This window comes from Cynocephalus volans, chromosome 16, assembly GCF_027409185.1.
Source record: "Cynocephalus volans isolate mCynVol1 chromosome 16, mCynVol1.pri, whole genome shotgun sequence".
Classification (NCBI taxonomy): domain Eukaryota; kingdom Metazoa; phylum Chordata; class Mammalia; order Dermoptera; family Cynocephalidae; genus Cynocephalus; species Cynocephalus volans.
This window is the reverse complement of record NC_084475.1, coordinates 10,725,741-10,740,744: the sequence shown is the minus strand read 5'-3', so window position 1 is coordinate 10,740,744 and position 15,004 is coordinate 10,725,741. Positions and strand designations below refer to the sequence as shown.

General features: G+C 37.3%; 1 protein-coding gene across 3 annotated transcripts in view; it reads right to left on the bottom strand.

Moving 5' to 3' along the window:
* The window catches only part of MAP2K6 (mitogen-activated protein kinase kinase 6), a 106,002-nt gene that overhangs the window by 33,340 nt on the left and 57,658 nt on the right, over positions 1-15,004 (bottom strand). The window contains exon 1 of one of the 3 annotated variants that reach the window (XM_063081100.1): positions 4,042-4,139. The exons of 1 other annotated variant lie outside the window; for it this stretch is intronic. In XM_063081100.1, the coding sequence (XP_062937170.1) occupies positions 4,042-4,045 (4 nt within the window). In that variant the 5' untranslated portion in view covers positions 4,046-4,139. Of the gene's footprint in view, positions 1-50; positions 145-4,041; positions 4,140-15,004 lie in introns of those variants that run through there. One more of the 3 variants, XM_063081101.1, reaches the window with a different exon arrangement.

Genomic DNA, 15,004 nt, shown 5'->3' with positions numbered 1-15,004 from the left:
TCAAACAGAACAGTTACAAACTCACAGCAACATTCTGTTAATTTACTTACTTGCCCATCTCTGAAAGAACAGCACAGTAAGAGAGCAGCAGTCTAGAGACTCTGATGAGGTTTTCGAGACAGCAAGGAAGACCAGCAGAAGAAAACCCCACAGAAGTCATTCCTTAGCTCCAAAGACCACACTTCAGCCTGGAGAAACAGAACTGAACAGACTCCACCCTCTCCTCAAGTCAGAATTGCAGCAAACCTCTGTGAGTTCATTGTTCCCGGGAAACTGCAGCCTCAGGAAGGGATAAGGAAAGTGGGTCCATTTGGACACCCAGGCGTGACATTAATCATTAACCAGAGTTGGAAGAATAGATCTATAAAGTAATTCTGCACAGTACAGTGTTCTCCAGCCTTCCTATAAATGCCTCTTTCACTTCTTAATAGAAAGAAAAACAATATGTGGTCAGTTTCCAGCTGTGTTTTTTTCTAAGCAATCTGTTCCCCCTAGGAAGGCTGCCAACACCTGATGCTAACATTAAACACTGGGTTTAAAAAAAAAAAAAAAAATTATTGGGAGGGAGCAATATGAATAGTAAAACCAGGTCTGTTAAATAATCTTTTCCCTTGATATTCCAAAGCAAAAAAAAAAAAAAAAAAAAAAATCAGAAAATAGGCTTTATACTATGTCACATGCTAGCAACAAGCCTTTTCAGAAAGAAAGAATTCTGTAGATGTCTGCAGACCTCAACAAGCCTTGCCCTCTTACTGGTACAATCTGCAAAGCATAAGCCTAGTCAGCTTGATTGGGCATGTGCAAAACTATATTACACCAGCCCATGTCTCACTCATGCCTGTTTTCTGTGAAAGTACTGTAGTCCACACACATATATTTGCACAACTCATCTTAAACCAAAGCTGGGTCCTTATAATTCTGGCCTGGAGAAAAACAGTACTGGAAAATAAAAACACCCCAAATACCTTGCCAATAGTTAGAAAAGATTTACAAGGTCACAGAAATGTTCACTAGCTTTGACTGTACCAAAAATGATGGGGTATACAAGAGGTCTTGCTCAGCACCCACTCAGACAGAGTAAGCACAAACGGCTTCTCTAATGTGCCTTATTACATAAAACGGAAGATCGTGTTCCAGTGCCAACCCAAACAACGCGAGAATCCCACACGGTCAACAGAAGGTGGCATCATGAGGATATGCTGATGCCTAAATATTTGTCAGCTTGGCCGAGCGTTAAGGGCATGATTATGAGGGTTTGTGATTATTGACACAGCCTCGCAAAAGGATGGCAGTGCTTCCAGTGCCAAATTTATTTTAAAAATCTGTTTCCCAATATGAATGGGATTTCCAGCCAAGTAACTGGCAACCTGGAGGCCTTGGCTGCCCTCTCCTTACTACTTGCTTGCAGGCTTAAGTTCCAACGGTAGTTGGCAGTGAAATTGGCAGAGAAGTGTCATTAGATGTTATTAACTTGCAATGATCATATGCAAAGCAACTAACAAGTAGGACAGAGGAAAGGAAGTGCAGAGACCCTCCATCCCCCAAAACCACCGGATCTCATACACCACAGACACTCCAACCCGTACACCAAATTTCTTTGAAATTATATAAAGTTTAGAGAAGAAAAGCTGAAAAGCTCCTTTTAAAACTTGCAGCCACTTTCATTTCAAGGAGGCAGAATGAATCTCCTGAGACCTTACCTTTGCCTATACGGTTCTGGTTCTCTCTGCCTGCAGGGCTCTAGCCCTCTTGTGGATGAGAACTCAACCTTGCAAATTCAGCTGACTTATCCCATGTCCCACAGAACCTTCCCAGACCTTCCTGAGCACTGTCCACACATCCCTGCATTCACATTCTGGCATCTCACACAGGGCCAGGACCACAATATGAGCTCAAGGCAACTTTACTGAAACCATGACACTTTAGTTTAAAACGTCCAGTCTTTCTAAAATAGACTTCCGTGACCATCTTCTATTTTCCTCATACCTTTTTTCACAATCTTAATAACTTTATTTTTGTGTTTATTTATTTTTACACTTATTTAATATTTATTTGTTTATCATTTATCTTCCCCACTAGAATATATATTCCATGATGGTATCGATTTTACCCAGCACCTGCACACCACAAATATTTGTTGACTAAATATGTGTTCTTTACTTGACTGTTTTGAACGTGTATATTGAGCTCTTCAAAAAACAAAAGAAAAACTCAGAATGGAGTGAAAATAGCACACACCTAAGCATCAATAAGACTAAGGCATAACGTCAAATCCCAGCTGTGCCACTTACTAATGATGTGTCCTTGAGAACATTTCTTATCATAAACTCATTTCCACACTGGCAAACTGGAGATGATGTGCAATGTCACCAGGCCATCGAGACACTCAATTGGCACTGGGTATGTGAAAAAGTCTAGCAGTGTCTAGCATATAACAGGTGCTCAATAAATACTTTCTTTTCTCCCTTCCATGTTTGTGCTTATATTTTTAAAATATAAGCAAAGTAGAATGCACCTGGGCATCTCATTTTTTCAAATGCCATCCTCTGTTCTTCATTGTGTTATTTATGCTAAAATTACATTTTTCAAACATCTCATCAACCCTGAAACACCCTCTCACTGTTCCCACTGATTATGGAAATTACTCCAGGTCTATAGACTCAAGATTTCTAAGAGTGAAGCTTCAGGACCCAAATATATATATATATATATATATATATATATATATATATATATATATATATATATATATATATATATTTTTTTTTTTTTTTTTTTTTTTTTTTTTTTTTTTAAAAGCTCCACAAGTTACTGATATCCCAGCCAGGGTCAAGAACCCTTTGTCTGGTATATGTCTAGGTCAAGTTTTTCCTTTTTTTTTTTTTTTTTTTTTTTTTTTTACCATTTTTCAATCTATGATGACAAAGTCATCTTTTCCCCAAGTTATTGTCACTACCCCCACAACCAACCAATTCTTTCTGGCTGGCTATAAAAAATAAATTCCAAATTAAGCTCCTCATTGAGCTATCTCTATCTCTGAGCTGAAATTTTCAATAATTCATCAAAGTAGACCTTGCTAGGTACAAAATTCATTAAGATACACATTCCTCTTTCCAAGAATCAGGGGATACAAAAACCCAATTCCTATGTAACAGTGAGTATGTGTGGTGGACAATACAAGCCTTGTACCCCGAAAGCAAGAGAGAGGAAATCAGGCAAGGAACACCAAAACATGGTCTCACAGAGGAAGTGGTATTTTAGGTGGTCCTTTGACAATCAATAGAATCCAAGGATACATGAGGGTTCCTTATGCTATATGTCTTCTTTGTATACGTGTGAATGTTTCCAAAATAAAAAGCTCAAAGGAATCATGTGTAGGATTTTGACAATCAGGACTTGGGAAGGAGACGGTAGGATTCCAAGTAAAATGAGGATGAGCTACCAACTGCTGTGAGAAGGCATTGTTCAAAGAATTCTGCATTGTCTAGTTTGGATAAAGTGAAAGGCAATAGTGAAAAGAAGCCCAGAAGGGTAGATTGGAGTCAGAGACTGAAAGACTAAGTAACAGATTTTAAATTTCAGATTTAGGAAGAGAAATCGTCTGTGTTTTTCAGTAGAGGAATGTCATGTCATATCTATGTTTCAGAAAAAATAATGTAACAGATCAATTAACCTAGTATCTACAGGATGTTTCAAAACTGTGGTACACACACACAAACACACAAGTACACACACACACAAACCCACATACACTCTCACCTGGATCTTTTTAAGCCTCCAGATCTTTGCTCATATTTTCCCTGGAATGTCCTTATTACCTGTGTCCTCCCCTAGTCAACTTCAACACTCAGCTCAAGCATGTTCTTCGTCAGGAAGCCTTCCACGAAAGCTCCAAATTCAATAAATACCTCTCCTCTGTGCTTGCCACTTGTACCCTGGAACTTTAATGGCTCCCTTCCTACACGGATTAATTGAACTCATCTGTTTATCCATCTCTTCCACCAAAAATGCAGTTCATCAAAGCCAGACCCCATGTCTTACCCATGTATAGAGTTTAATGAGCTGGCCGGTTGGCTCAGTTGGTTAGAGCGTGGTACCGACAACACCAAGGTCCAGGGTTTGATCCCTGTACCAGCCAGCTGCCAAAAAAAAACAAAACAAAAACAGAGTTTAAGCACTAGACCCAAGAAGTAAGAGGCAGAGGCCACAGCGATCTGGCTAATAAATAAGCTGCTTAAACTCTGCAGAGGCAAAACCTACAGGTGCTGGTAACTTACAGGATGAGACACACAGAAGGACAGAAGCCAGGCAGTAGTGACAATCATGATCATTGTCTGGCTCTTCCACATCTAGATGAAATGAAGTGAAAGAGAAAAGTCAGGCTGATGGGGGTGAGCAGTGAGTCAGGAGAGGGCAGACAATGATTTCCAAGTCATATGTGTTAAGATGCTGGAGAAACATGTGACAGGGTTCAAGCAGGCAAAGTGATCTAAAGAGAAGAATGGGGGGCAATGTGTACACCCGCAAGTGACAGAGAAGCGGAGAGAGGAATGGGACAGGCAGGGAAACAAGAACAAGGGACGATAATGCAGCCAAGGCAAGAACATCGTGAGAGAATGAGATGAGAATAAAGAATCAACGAAGGAAGGACACAAAGGATCACTGGTCCTGTCGATGGAGAATAAGCCAGCGTGTGCAAAGCAGCACCAAGACTAAATTGGGAAATGACCCTATTTTCAAAGAACGAAAGCGCTCAGAAGGGTTTTCTTACAGTTTCAGGTGACTGAAGCTCTTTTTTTAGACCTGTGAGAGCTGAAGTATGTTTTGTCATGTTAACAAGTTGGTGCTGACTACGTGCTCTTGAAAGAGCCTAGAAGCAAATCACAGCCAGGGCCCTCTAGTTGTGGTCAAGGCCCCAGGGGAAGGGAGGAGGCGGCAGGGTTGGGAGGGAAATCCCCACAGTCTGCACCCAATTCCTTCTTCATTGAAGTGCGCTTCATTCATGAGTCGGTATCGAAAGGAAATGGAGTCCTCAGGGTGTTAAAAAAACACCATTTTCAAATAAAAATAAGAAATTTTGGGATGTGTTTGATCTTTTAAAAATGCACCCTGAGTTTTGGTTAGGGTTAAAAAGAGCATTCATGTTTTTGGAGACCAAATACTGAGACGTTTACAAATGAAATAATATAGTTCTAGGATTTGTTTGCTCCAAAATAATAGGGGGGTAGGGAAATGGAGGGATGGAGATACAGATGAAATGGATTGGCATGAGGTGATAATTGTCAAAGCTGAGTGGCAGACACATGGCAGCTCATCATACTGTCTACTTCTGAATATGTTTGAAATTTAGCAAAATATAAAAAAATTTTTTAAATGACAATGGAATCACAGAGAACTCCCTTTTAATAGTTAAAAGAATAATCTAGTAAGAGGGTTGAGTTTTTTTCTTGTGAGAAGTGGATTCTTTTTTTCCCTCTGGTCCAAGACCATAGTTTTAACAGCACGGTGAGGACCTCCCTTCAAACCATGGAAAACTACAGGGTAGACACTTAGATTCAACCAGATGCTTGAAGACTAAGAGAATACAAGGAAAAGCACAGGAAAGATCTTCATCTACAACCCTTCTTAGAATGCTACCATATAAGGTCTTGCTGCCTCTCTCCCAGCTCCACCTAATTTTCTTTTACTGAGCTGCATTCTACCAGCATGTCATTGGCCCTTGCTGAGGCACACCTTTAAGAAAGTCTTTGCTCATCTAAGGATGTTTTTCATTACCTTACATAATACCCTCTTTTTAAAGACTCAGGGGAAAAAATGAGTGTTATCAATTACAGGAAGAACTGGCTTCTCCTGCATAATTGATGGATCCCTGACTATGGATAGGGTGAATGGTGTTTCTCTAGGTGTTTCCTTCCTAGGGTTAATGGCTAAAAAGCTTAGGGCTCAACTGCGAATCACATTCATATTCATTTCTGAGTAGTCAGTGTATTTTATTTTATTTTTTGGCTCTACTTTGTTTTTGTCTTACCTACTCTTTCAATAACATTTTCTTATAGAACATTTCAAATATATGAGAAAGTAAACAAAACAGTTATAATCAACCCTTATGTACCCATTCCCCAGCTTAAATACCAACTCACAGCTGATTTTGTGTTATCTACATCCCAGACATCTCTTTCCCAGACATCAAGCCATTTCATGCATAATTTGCCAGATTTTGTCTCTAAAAGAAATTAACCATTTTTAATAAAAATAACCACAAGACCATTATCACATCAAAACAATTTCTTAATATATGCTCAGTGTTCCAAGTTCTAATTGTTTCATAAATATCTCAAATATTTTTAAATTACTGTGTGTTTGAAGATGGATCAAAACTAGGCCCATGCCTTATTGGTTGATAAGTTTCTTAGCTCTTAGCTCTCTTTTAATTTAGGGCTCTCCCTCTATTTCCTGTTGCTTCTCCCTTTCTCCTGGTCCCCCTCCCTCAACCTCATGCAATTGTCTTGTTGAAGAAATAGAGGTTATTTGTCCTGTAAAGTTTCCCACTGGATTCTTCTGATGGTATCTCTTGGTAATTCACACATTCCTCTGTTGCTTAATCAGACTCAGGTCTATATCTTTGTTTGACAAGACTGCTTCACAGGTGGTCTCACTTTTAATTAAGGTTAAATTGCTGAATTTTATGCAACCTAGCAAGCTGTCTAAACTCTTAAAGGAAAAAGGAAGAAATGAATAAATAAATCAATAATCCCTCAAGAACACTTGGTAATTAACAAAGATTTTCATCTTTATTGAGTTGATAAGTAAACAGGGGACCTCATTGTTTTTAATCACATTTTTAAAATATTTAATGAAGCTGAATGTTTTTATTTGCCTACTGACATCTGTATTCATTTTTCTGTGACTTGCCTGTTCATTTGCCCATTTTTACATTAGGTTGTTATTACTGCTTTATTAAAAGCAACGTGGACCCTTTTGTAGTTAATGTTGCAACACACACACGCACACACATGCACACTTGGGTTTGTTTTTTTTTTTTTCTTTGTGGTTTCACAAAATTTAAAACTCTCATGTTCCTTTATATTCTCTGCATTTTCATAAGGCAGGAACATTCTTTCCTCTTCCTCAATGGCTAGATATTTGTCCCAGTACCACCTGTGAATCCTGTTCATCTTTGCTGGTGCAAGAAGGAGATGCTGGTTTCCTTCCAGGACTTTCTAACTCAATGCCATCTCAGAGGAAAAATCAGAATGAAGAAATGCAGCCCTATCCCCAGGCCTGTGGCACATTCTGAAATTCCTCATGTTTCTGCCAAGAAGAAACAAGAGTGTAAAGAAACCACAGTCAAAGCAATATCAAAAAATACGGCAGGATTCTTCTCCCTGTAATTCAAACCCTTCAGCCTGGAAAACCTCAGTCTAATCTTTTGCCCCATAGTTGTGTCTGCAATAGCTAGTCACCTTTCTCTCCAGAGAAGTGGACCTTTTTGAGAGTGGTGTTTTGCAAACCACAGCCTGGCAAAAGACCACGGTGGCCTTTGCCTTTTGTTCTGCTACATACTTTCCTGGCTTAGAGCATCTCCCACTGGTGACACTTCTGGTTAGAGGTTCAAAATGGTCAATTAAAAAGCAAAGACTAAGAAGTAGCTTCCAGAAAACCACAACAATTAAATGTAAGATTTTTCTGAAAAGAGAAAGCTAATCTACAAAAGCAAACAACTTATTTTCAAAGTAGTTTGGTTTATGGAAGTGTACTCATATTTCAATACTAACTATTTCAGATCCTCATGTAACCCTTAAAGGGAAAATTCCACAGTCCTATAGAAAGTCTTAAGCCCTCAGTTTTGACTCCTGAATAAACCATCATCACTGTAATTAACAAATACTGCTTCAGGCAATGCCATAACTCAGGGTGTTAAAAGAAGTGGAGTTCTCTAGACTTAGGTAATAGGACTGGAAATTGTTCCAAACAGTCACCTTGAAACATGTAAATCAGTTAATCTCTGAGACTGAGCACAAGAAAAAGTATATAAATTCCCTACAGCACCAGAACAATGTTCCACCTACCTATGTGATCCCAGAAATGTGAGTGAAAGGTATATAGATTTAAATATGTTCCGTACACAGTTACCTATACACAGTTATCTCATACACAGTTAACTGCACAATGTCCCCACATTGGTTTCAATGGCTAACCAAAAATATAAGGGGATAATTTATAATGATCCCTGGATACACTAATTTTATAAGATTTTCTTTTAAGTTGTAGGTTTTTATCGGATTGATTTCAATTGAATTTTAATGAAAATTCTCATAAATCTTTGTTATTGGGGAGCAGAGTGAAGGACTGAGGGAAGTACCCCCTCAGATCTATATATAGTCAGATGACTTTAAAGTCACCAACAAGGTTATATGTGGTAAATTGGAAATAACTCAACATAACCCTGCAAAAAGGAGCCCTAATAGGAAAGGACCAAGCCACTCATTAGAATGGGAATACCAGTATCTACCTTGGTGGGGTCAAAAGAACTAAGAAATATATGGAGTTACAGTTGATAAATACATGTTGGATAAATGAATGCTAGAAGTTACTGGGTCAGCTACACTGCTGTTTTTGGCAGGTACTTTCTTATTAACAAGTGGCTGCTCATGAGAATAACAGCAACTAGAATTTATTGAGTACTTATTACATGCAAGACACAGTTCTCAGCATTTCACATGAATTGTTTAATTGAATGATCATTACTACAGCATGGGGTAAATATTACTTCTTTCTCTACTTCAAGGACCTTGTCCAGAGACATAAAGTTTGCACAGATGTAAGCAGTCAACTTTCCCATACGATATAATCGCATTTTAATCCTTCAACTGAAATTACTCTTCATCACAAGTCTATTTCCACTAGCCTGTGGAAAGATTATTGCTGAACTGTGTCAGGGCTATATATAAATTCTGGGATCCAAAGGAAAAAGTCCTGGATTAAATCCACTGTACAGGCTTTCTACTCATATGTCCAGCCTTCTCTGGTTAGCACGTGCAGGTTATAAAGCTGTTTACCAGCAGCTGTTGTGACATGACCTAGGTCTATCAGAGGAGATCTAGACTCAATCATAAAACTGCATTTCTGTGATCTTTGCCTAAGATATTTTAACTTTTTTGGACTTTAGTTCCCTTGATACTAACATGGAAAACATTTGGTCAGTCAGCTAGCTAAGTTTCTCACTAAATGGTGCTCTGGTCGTTGAGAGGAGGCACTACACCAGCTTTTTAGATAAGGTTATAAAGTTTTCTACTCTTCAGTAGCTCTGTGGTATGTTTATAACTAATGCCCCTTCCCTAAAGGGGATTTCTGAAGAAATTTAAAAGTCAATTCCCTGCCTGACATAAATTACTTTAGCAGGAGGTAAACGGTCAAAAGACTTTGAAAAGTTGTAACCGTGATCCCTGATTGCAAAATCCTCAGTGATGTTTGTACAGTTGGCCCTCCATACACACAGGAAAAAGTAAGGAAATAAAAAATAACAATACAACAATTAAAAAGTACAAATTTTTTAAAATGCAATATAACAACTATTTACATAGCATTTACATTGCATTAGGTGTTATATGCAATCTCAAGATGATTTAAACTGTACGGGAGGATGTGCATAAATTACATGCAAATACTATGCCATTTTAAATAAGGGATTTGGTCCTCTGTGGTTTTTGGTATGAGGGGAGGGTTCTGGAAGTAACTCCCCCTGTCTACCAAGGGACAACTGTATTTATTGTGTGTGGTGATGTCCATCCCCCAATATCAAAGAAAGCAGCTGTTCGTCCACTAATGGATTGATTGATCACCTTATCCTAATGGTAATCTCAACCTGATGCTTATCCATTCCTGGTATGGGATTCATCCAGACTGCACGAAACACTCAAGGTCAGTGAGACTCTGAAATCTGGTTTCATGCCACAAAACTTAACAATCGAAATAAAATGAATACACAAAACCAAATACATCTTAATGATTCTCTTGGGGCATTTTCTGTATAGGAAGAACTCCTATCTCTTAACACTAAAGGACAATATTTCTCCCCAAGAAACTGCCCCATTCTCCAATGCCTAAAAAACAAACAACAAACCAGGCCTTAAACCAAATAACAATCTCCCTGCATCCACCCCTGTAACCAGAATACAAGTCTGCTTGCGGTGCCTGTGCTTCTAACACAATGCCTGGGAGGACCATGTAGAAAATCCGCTCTCTTCTTGCAGAATGCTGCCCCGTATGACACGTTCTGGACTTAATTTTAGCACAAGGCTCTTGACTTTGTAACTTTAGTTTCTTCCTCAAAAGTTCACACACATGAAAACAGAAAAAAATCCACAGACTTTTGAATAAAGTTAACCTGAGAATTAAAAGAGCATAATATACTGAGAAAGAAATAAGAATCTAAAGAAAGTTTCGATGCTTGGGTTTTTGGTACATTTGTGAATACTTTCTAAAACATGATGGGAAATTTGAGCAACAGTCTAGCCAAGAAAACAAGCCCGTGGGGCAAAGGGTCAAAAGAGGACAAGGGGGTACATAGAAATGGTGGGGCAGTATCCCAGCGGGCACCGTGGATCAAAAGCACAGTGGGGACAGGTAGCCTCATAAGAAAGGGGCGTCTCTGTAAGACAAGAAGGAAAAAGGGCAAAAAAGGTGACAAAAAAGAGAAAATCTGATGTGAAGGGAAGTTGAGACAGGCTCTCAGTATTGATGCATCACTGGGTGTTCTGCCAAGATTTCCCCTGGGGTCCCAGGAAACCTGAAGCCAAGAAACGTTAGAAACAGCCAGAATAGGTCAGCAAAGGAGTTGCTCTAGTTTCAAATGAAATTTTACACAGTGCTCTTACAATGTAGAAGCTTCTGAGGAAGTAGTCAACATTCTATGAGAAACATCAGAGAAAATTCAAGCAAGCAACCAAACTACACAAGGCTGGAAGGTAGGCATGATGTAAAACTTCCTTATGTCTTCTCAGAGCCTCCTCAGTTCCAACGTTGCTCATCATAAAACCTGGAAACAAATGATTGAGAAGTGGTTCCACAAGTCTCGAAGTCACACGTGAGTATGTGATGTAGTTCACTCATCTAGAAATTCTAGGAAGTTTGCTGCTAAAGAGTTTGAATTCTTAATCTTGGAGTTGTAAACATCAAGGTCTAAAATAGGATCCAGGACATTACCTTTGTACCCAGATTCTTCTAATAGCTTTACTGAGATACAATTCACCTACTGACCTATTTAACATACAACTCACCTATTGAAATTGTAAAATCCAATGGTTTTCAGAATATTTACAGAGTTATGCAACCACCACCATAATCAATTTTAGAATACTTTTATCACCCACAAAAGAAACATCATACCCATTAGCAGTCATTCTCCATTCCCTCCAACACTACCCTTCCCTCTAGTCCTAATCTACTTTCTGTCTTTATAGATTAGCCTATTCTAGACATTTCACATCATGGAATCATACAATATGTGGGCTTTTGTGACTTGCTCCTTTCACTTTGCATAACGTTTTCAAAGTTCATTCATATCATAGCATGTATCAGTACATCTTTCTTTCTATTGCTGATGATATTTTATTGTATGGATATACCACATTTTATTAATCCATTAATTAGTTGATGGGTATTTATATTGTTTCCACTTTTTGGCTATTATGAATAATGCTGCTGTGTACATCATATACAAGTTCTTGTGTGGACATGGGTTTTTAATTCTCTTGGGTGTATACCCAGGAGTGAAATTTCTGGGTCCAACAGTAACTCTATGTTTAACCTTTCATGAAACTGCCATACTTTTTCTAAAAGCAGCTACACCCTTTTACCTTCCCACCAGCAGTGTATAGGGTTCCAATTTCTTCACTTCCTCACCAACACTTGTTATTTTCTGTTTTTGTTATAGTAGATGTCCTAGCAGATGTAAAGTGGATCTTACTGGTGTTTTGATTTGTATTTCCCTGATAGTCAACGGTATTGAACACAATCTTCTCTTGTGTTTATTGGCCATTTGTATATCTTTGGTAAAAAGTCTGTTCAAATCCTTCACTTATTTATTAATTGGGTTATTTGACTTTTTATTGTTAAGTTGTAAAGTTTCTTTATATATTCTATATATAAGTCCTTTATTAGATATATAATCTTAAAATTTTTTCTCCCATTCTTTTGGCTGTTTTTTCACTTTCTTAATGGTGTTTCTTGCAACACAAAAATAATTTTTAATTTTGATGAAATCCAATTTATTTACCTTTTCATTGGTCACTTGGGGGTTTACTTTCATATCCAAGAGAGAATTGACTAAGTCAAGTTCATGAAGACTTACACCTATATTATCTTCTAAGGATTTTATAATTTTAGTTCTTACATTTAAGTCTTTGATTCATTTTGAAGTAATTTTTATAGATGGTGTGAGGTAGGGGGTTCAAATTCATTCTTTTTTTTTCAAATTCATTCTTCTACATATGTATATTCAATCGTCCAAATACCATTTGTTGAAAAAATACTCTTTCTCCTATTGAATTGTTTTGGCATCCTTGCTGAAAATCAACTCATTATACATGTGAGGATTTATTTCTGGACTTTCAATTTTATTCCACTGATCTATGTCTATCCTTATTCCAGTATCACACTGTCTTGAGTCTTGATTACTGTATCTTTGTCATAAGTTTTGAAATCAGGAAGCATGATTCCTCTAAGTTTTTCTTTTTCAAGTTTGTTTGAGCTATTTTGAGTCTCTTAAATTATCCTATAAATTTTAGGATCAGCCTGTCAATTTCTGCAAAGAAGCCAGTTGAAATTCAGATGGGAACTGCATTTAATCTTAGATCAATTTGGGCACTATTGCCATGCTAACAATATAAAGTCTTCTGACCCATGAACATGGTATGTCTTTCCATTTATTTAAGTCTTCTTTAATTTCTTTTAACAGTGCAGCTTTCAGAGTATGAGATTTGCACTTACATTGCTTAATTTATTCCTAAGTATTTTATTCTTTTTGATGCTATCATAGAGCAAATTGTTTTTCTTAATTTCATTTTCAGATTCAGTGCTAGGGTATAAAAATACAATTGATTTTTTGTATATTGATCTTGTATCCTGCAACCATGCTAAACTTGCTTGTTAGTTTCAAAAGTTTCTTAGTGGATTCCTTAGGATATATTCTATATATAAGATTATATCATCTACTAATAGAGATTATTTTACTTCTTCCTTTCCAATGTGGATGCTTTTTGTTTCATTTTCTTGCCTTATTGCCTTTTCACTGTACAGGCCCTGACAGTACAATGTTGAATAGAAATGGCAAGAACAAACATCCTTGTCTTGTTCCTGATCTCAGGGGGATGCCTTCTGATCGTGCTTCAACTCCTGCCAAGCCCTCATACAGACAGTCGTCACTAGATAAATAAAGTTGGTCCTGGTCTATTATAGTAATTTCTCCTCAATATTTAAAATTCTATCTGATGATGGTGAAAGTATTAACTGGTACAAGGCATTTGAAGGGCAGTTTAACAAAATCTGTCTTATAAATGCACATTTCCTTTGTCCTAGCAATTCTACTACCAGAAATATACTCTACAGATATAATATCTCCCACTCATGCAAAATGATATATGTACAAGTTTATTCAACACAGCACTGTCTCCAACATCAACTGTCCAATAACAGGGGACAGGCTACATGAAGTATGATAGGGCATTCACACAATGGAATTCTATGTAGAATGTGGAAGTTTTTTATGTATTGATATGGAAAGATCTCCAAAAATACATTAAGTAAAATCATCAAGATGCAGAAGACTATATATAAAAATTTGTAAAAAAAAATTTGTATAAAAAAATGGCAAACACACAGATTTGCTTGTACACACATAAAATATCTTTGGAAGAATGCATCAGAAACTAGCAATATCGGTTGCCTATGGGGAGGGCAGCCGGGATGCTGGAGTACAAAAGCAGAAGATATTTTACTGTAAATCTTTATAAACTTTTTAAATTTTGAACCATGTGAATATGTTACCTATTCAGAAAACCAAGTATTAAAAATGAACAAAATCAAATAACAGAAAATAACAGAACAGTCTATAAGGGACTGGAACAAAGGTGTGTGTGTTGGTATCAAGAATTCTGACACTGCTCAAACCTAGGTTCTTTTTTTGAGTCTGATCATAACTAGAAACTTGGAGATTTAAGTCGCTTAACTTTTCTGACTCACTTTCTTTACGTGAAAATTCAAGAATCAGGCTAGTTAACATTACAGACTATACAACTAATTGAAGTCAACATTTTCTGAGGCCAAATTCATTCACATGCATTTAAATCTCATAACCAACCTGCAAAAAAATTTTTTAAAAATTTATTTCCTAAAAAAAAAACAAAAATAGGATTATCATATAATCTAGCAATTCCACTTCTGAGGATGTACATAAAGATTTGAAAACAGGGTGTTATGGGCCAAATTATGTCCCCACAAAACTCATATGTTAAAGTCTTAAACCTCTAGTACCTCAGAATGTCACTTTATTTGGAAATATATCTTTAAGTAGGTAGTTAAGTTAAAATATGGCTATTAGGATGGGTTCTAATCCAATATGAGAAGAGGAAAATCATATCCTTAATGTGGATTAGTAATGTCCTTATAAGAAGAGAAAAGCAGGACAGAGAGAGAGAGAGAACGTGAAAGAGAGAGAGAGAGAGAGCCATGTGAAGATACAAGGAGAAGACAGCCACGTACGAGCCAAGGATAGAGGCTCAGAGGAAACTAACCCAGATAACGTCTTGATCTTAGACTTATAGACTCCAGAATTATGAGAAAATAAATTTCTGTTGTTTAAGTCACTCAGCCCAGGGTACTTCATTATGGCAGCCCTAGCAAACTAATACACAGGTGTCAAAAAGACATTTGTACACCCATGTTCATAGCAGCATTATTCACAATGGCCAAAAAGTGAAAGCAACCCAAATGTCCATTAACAGGT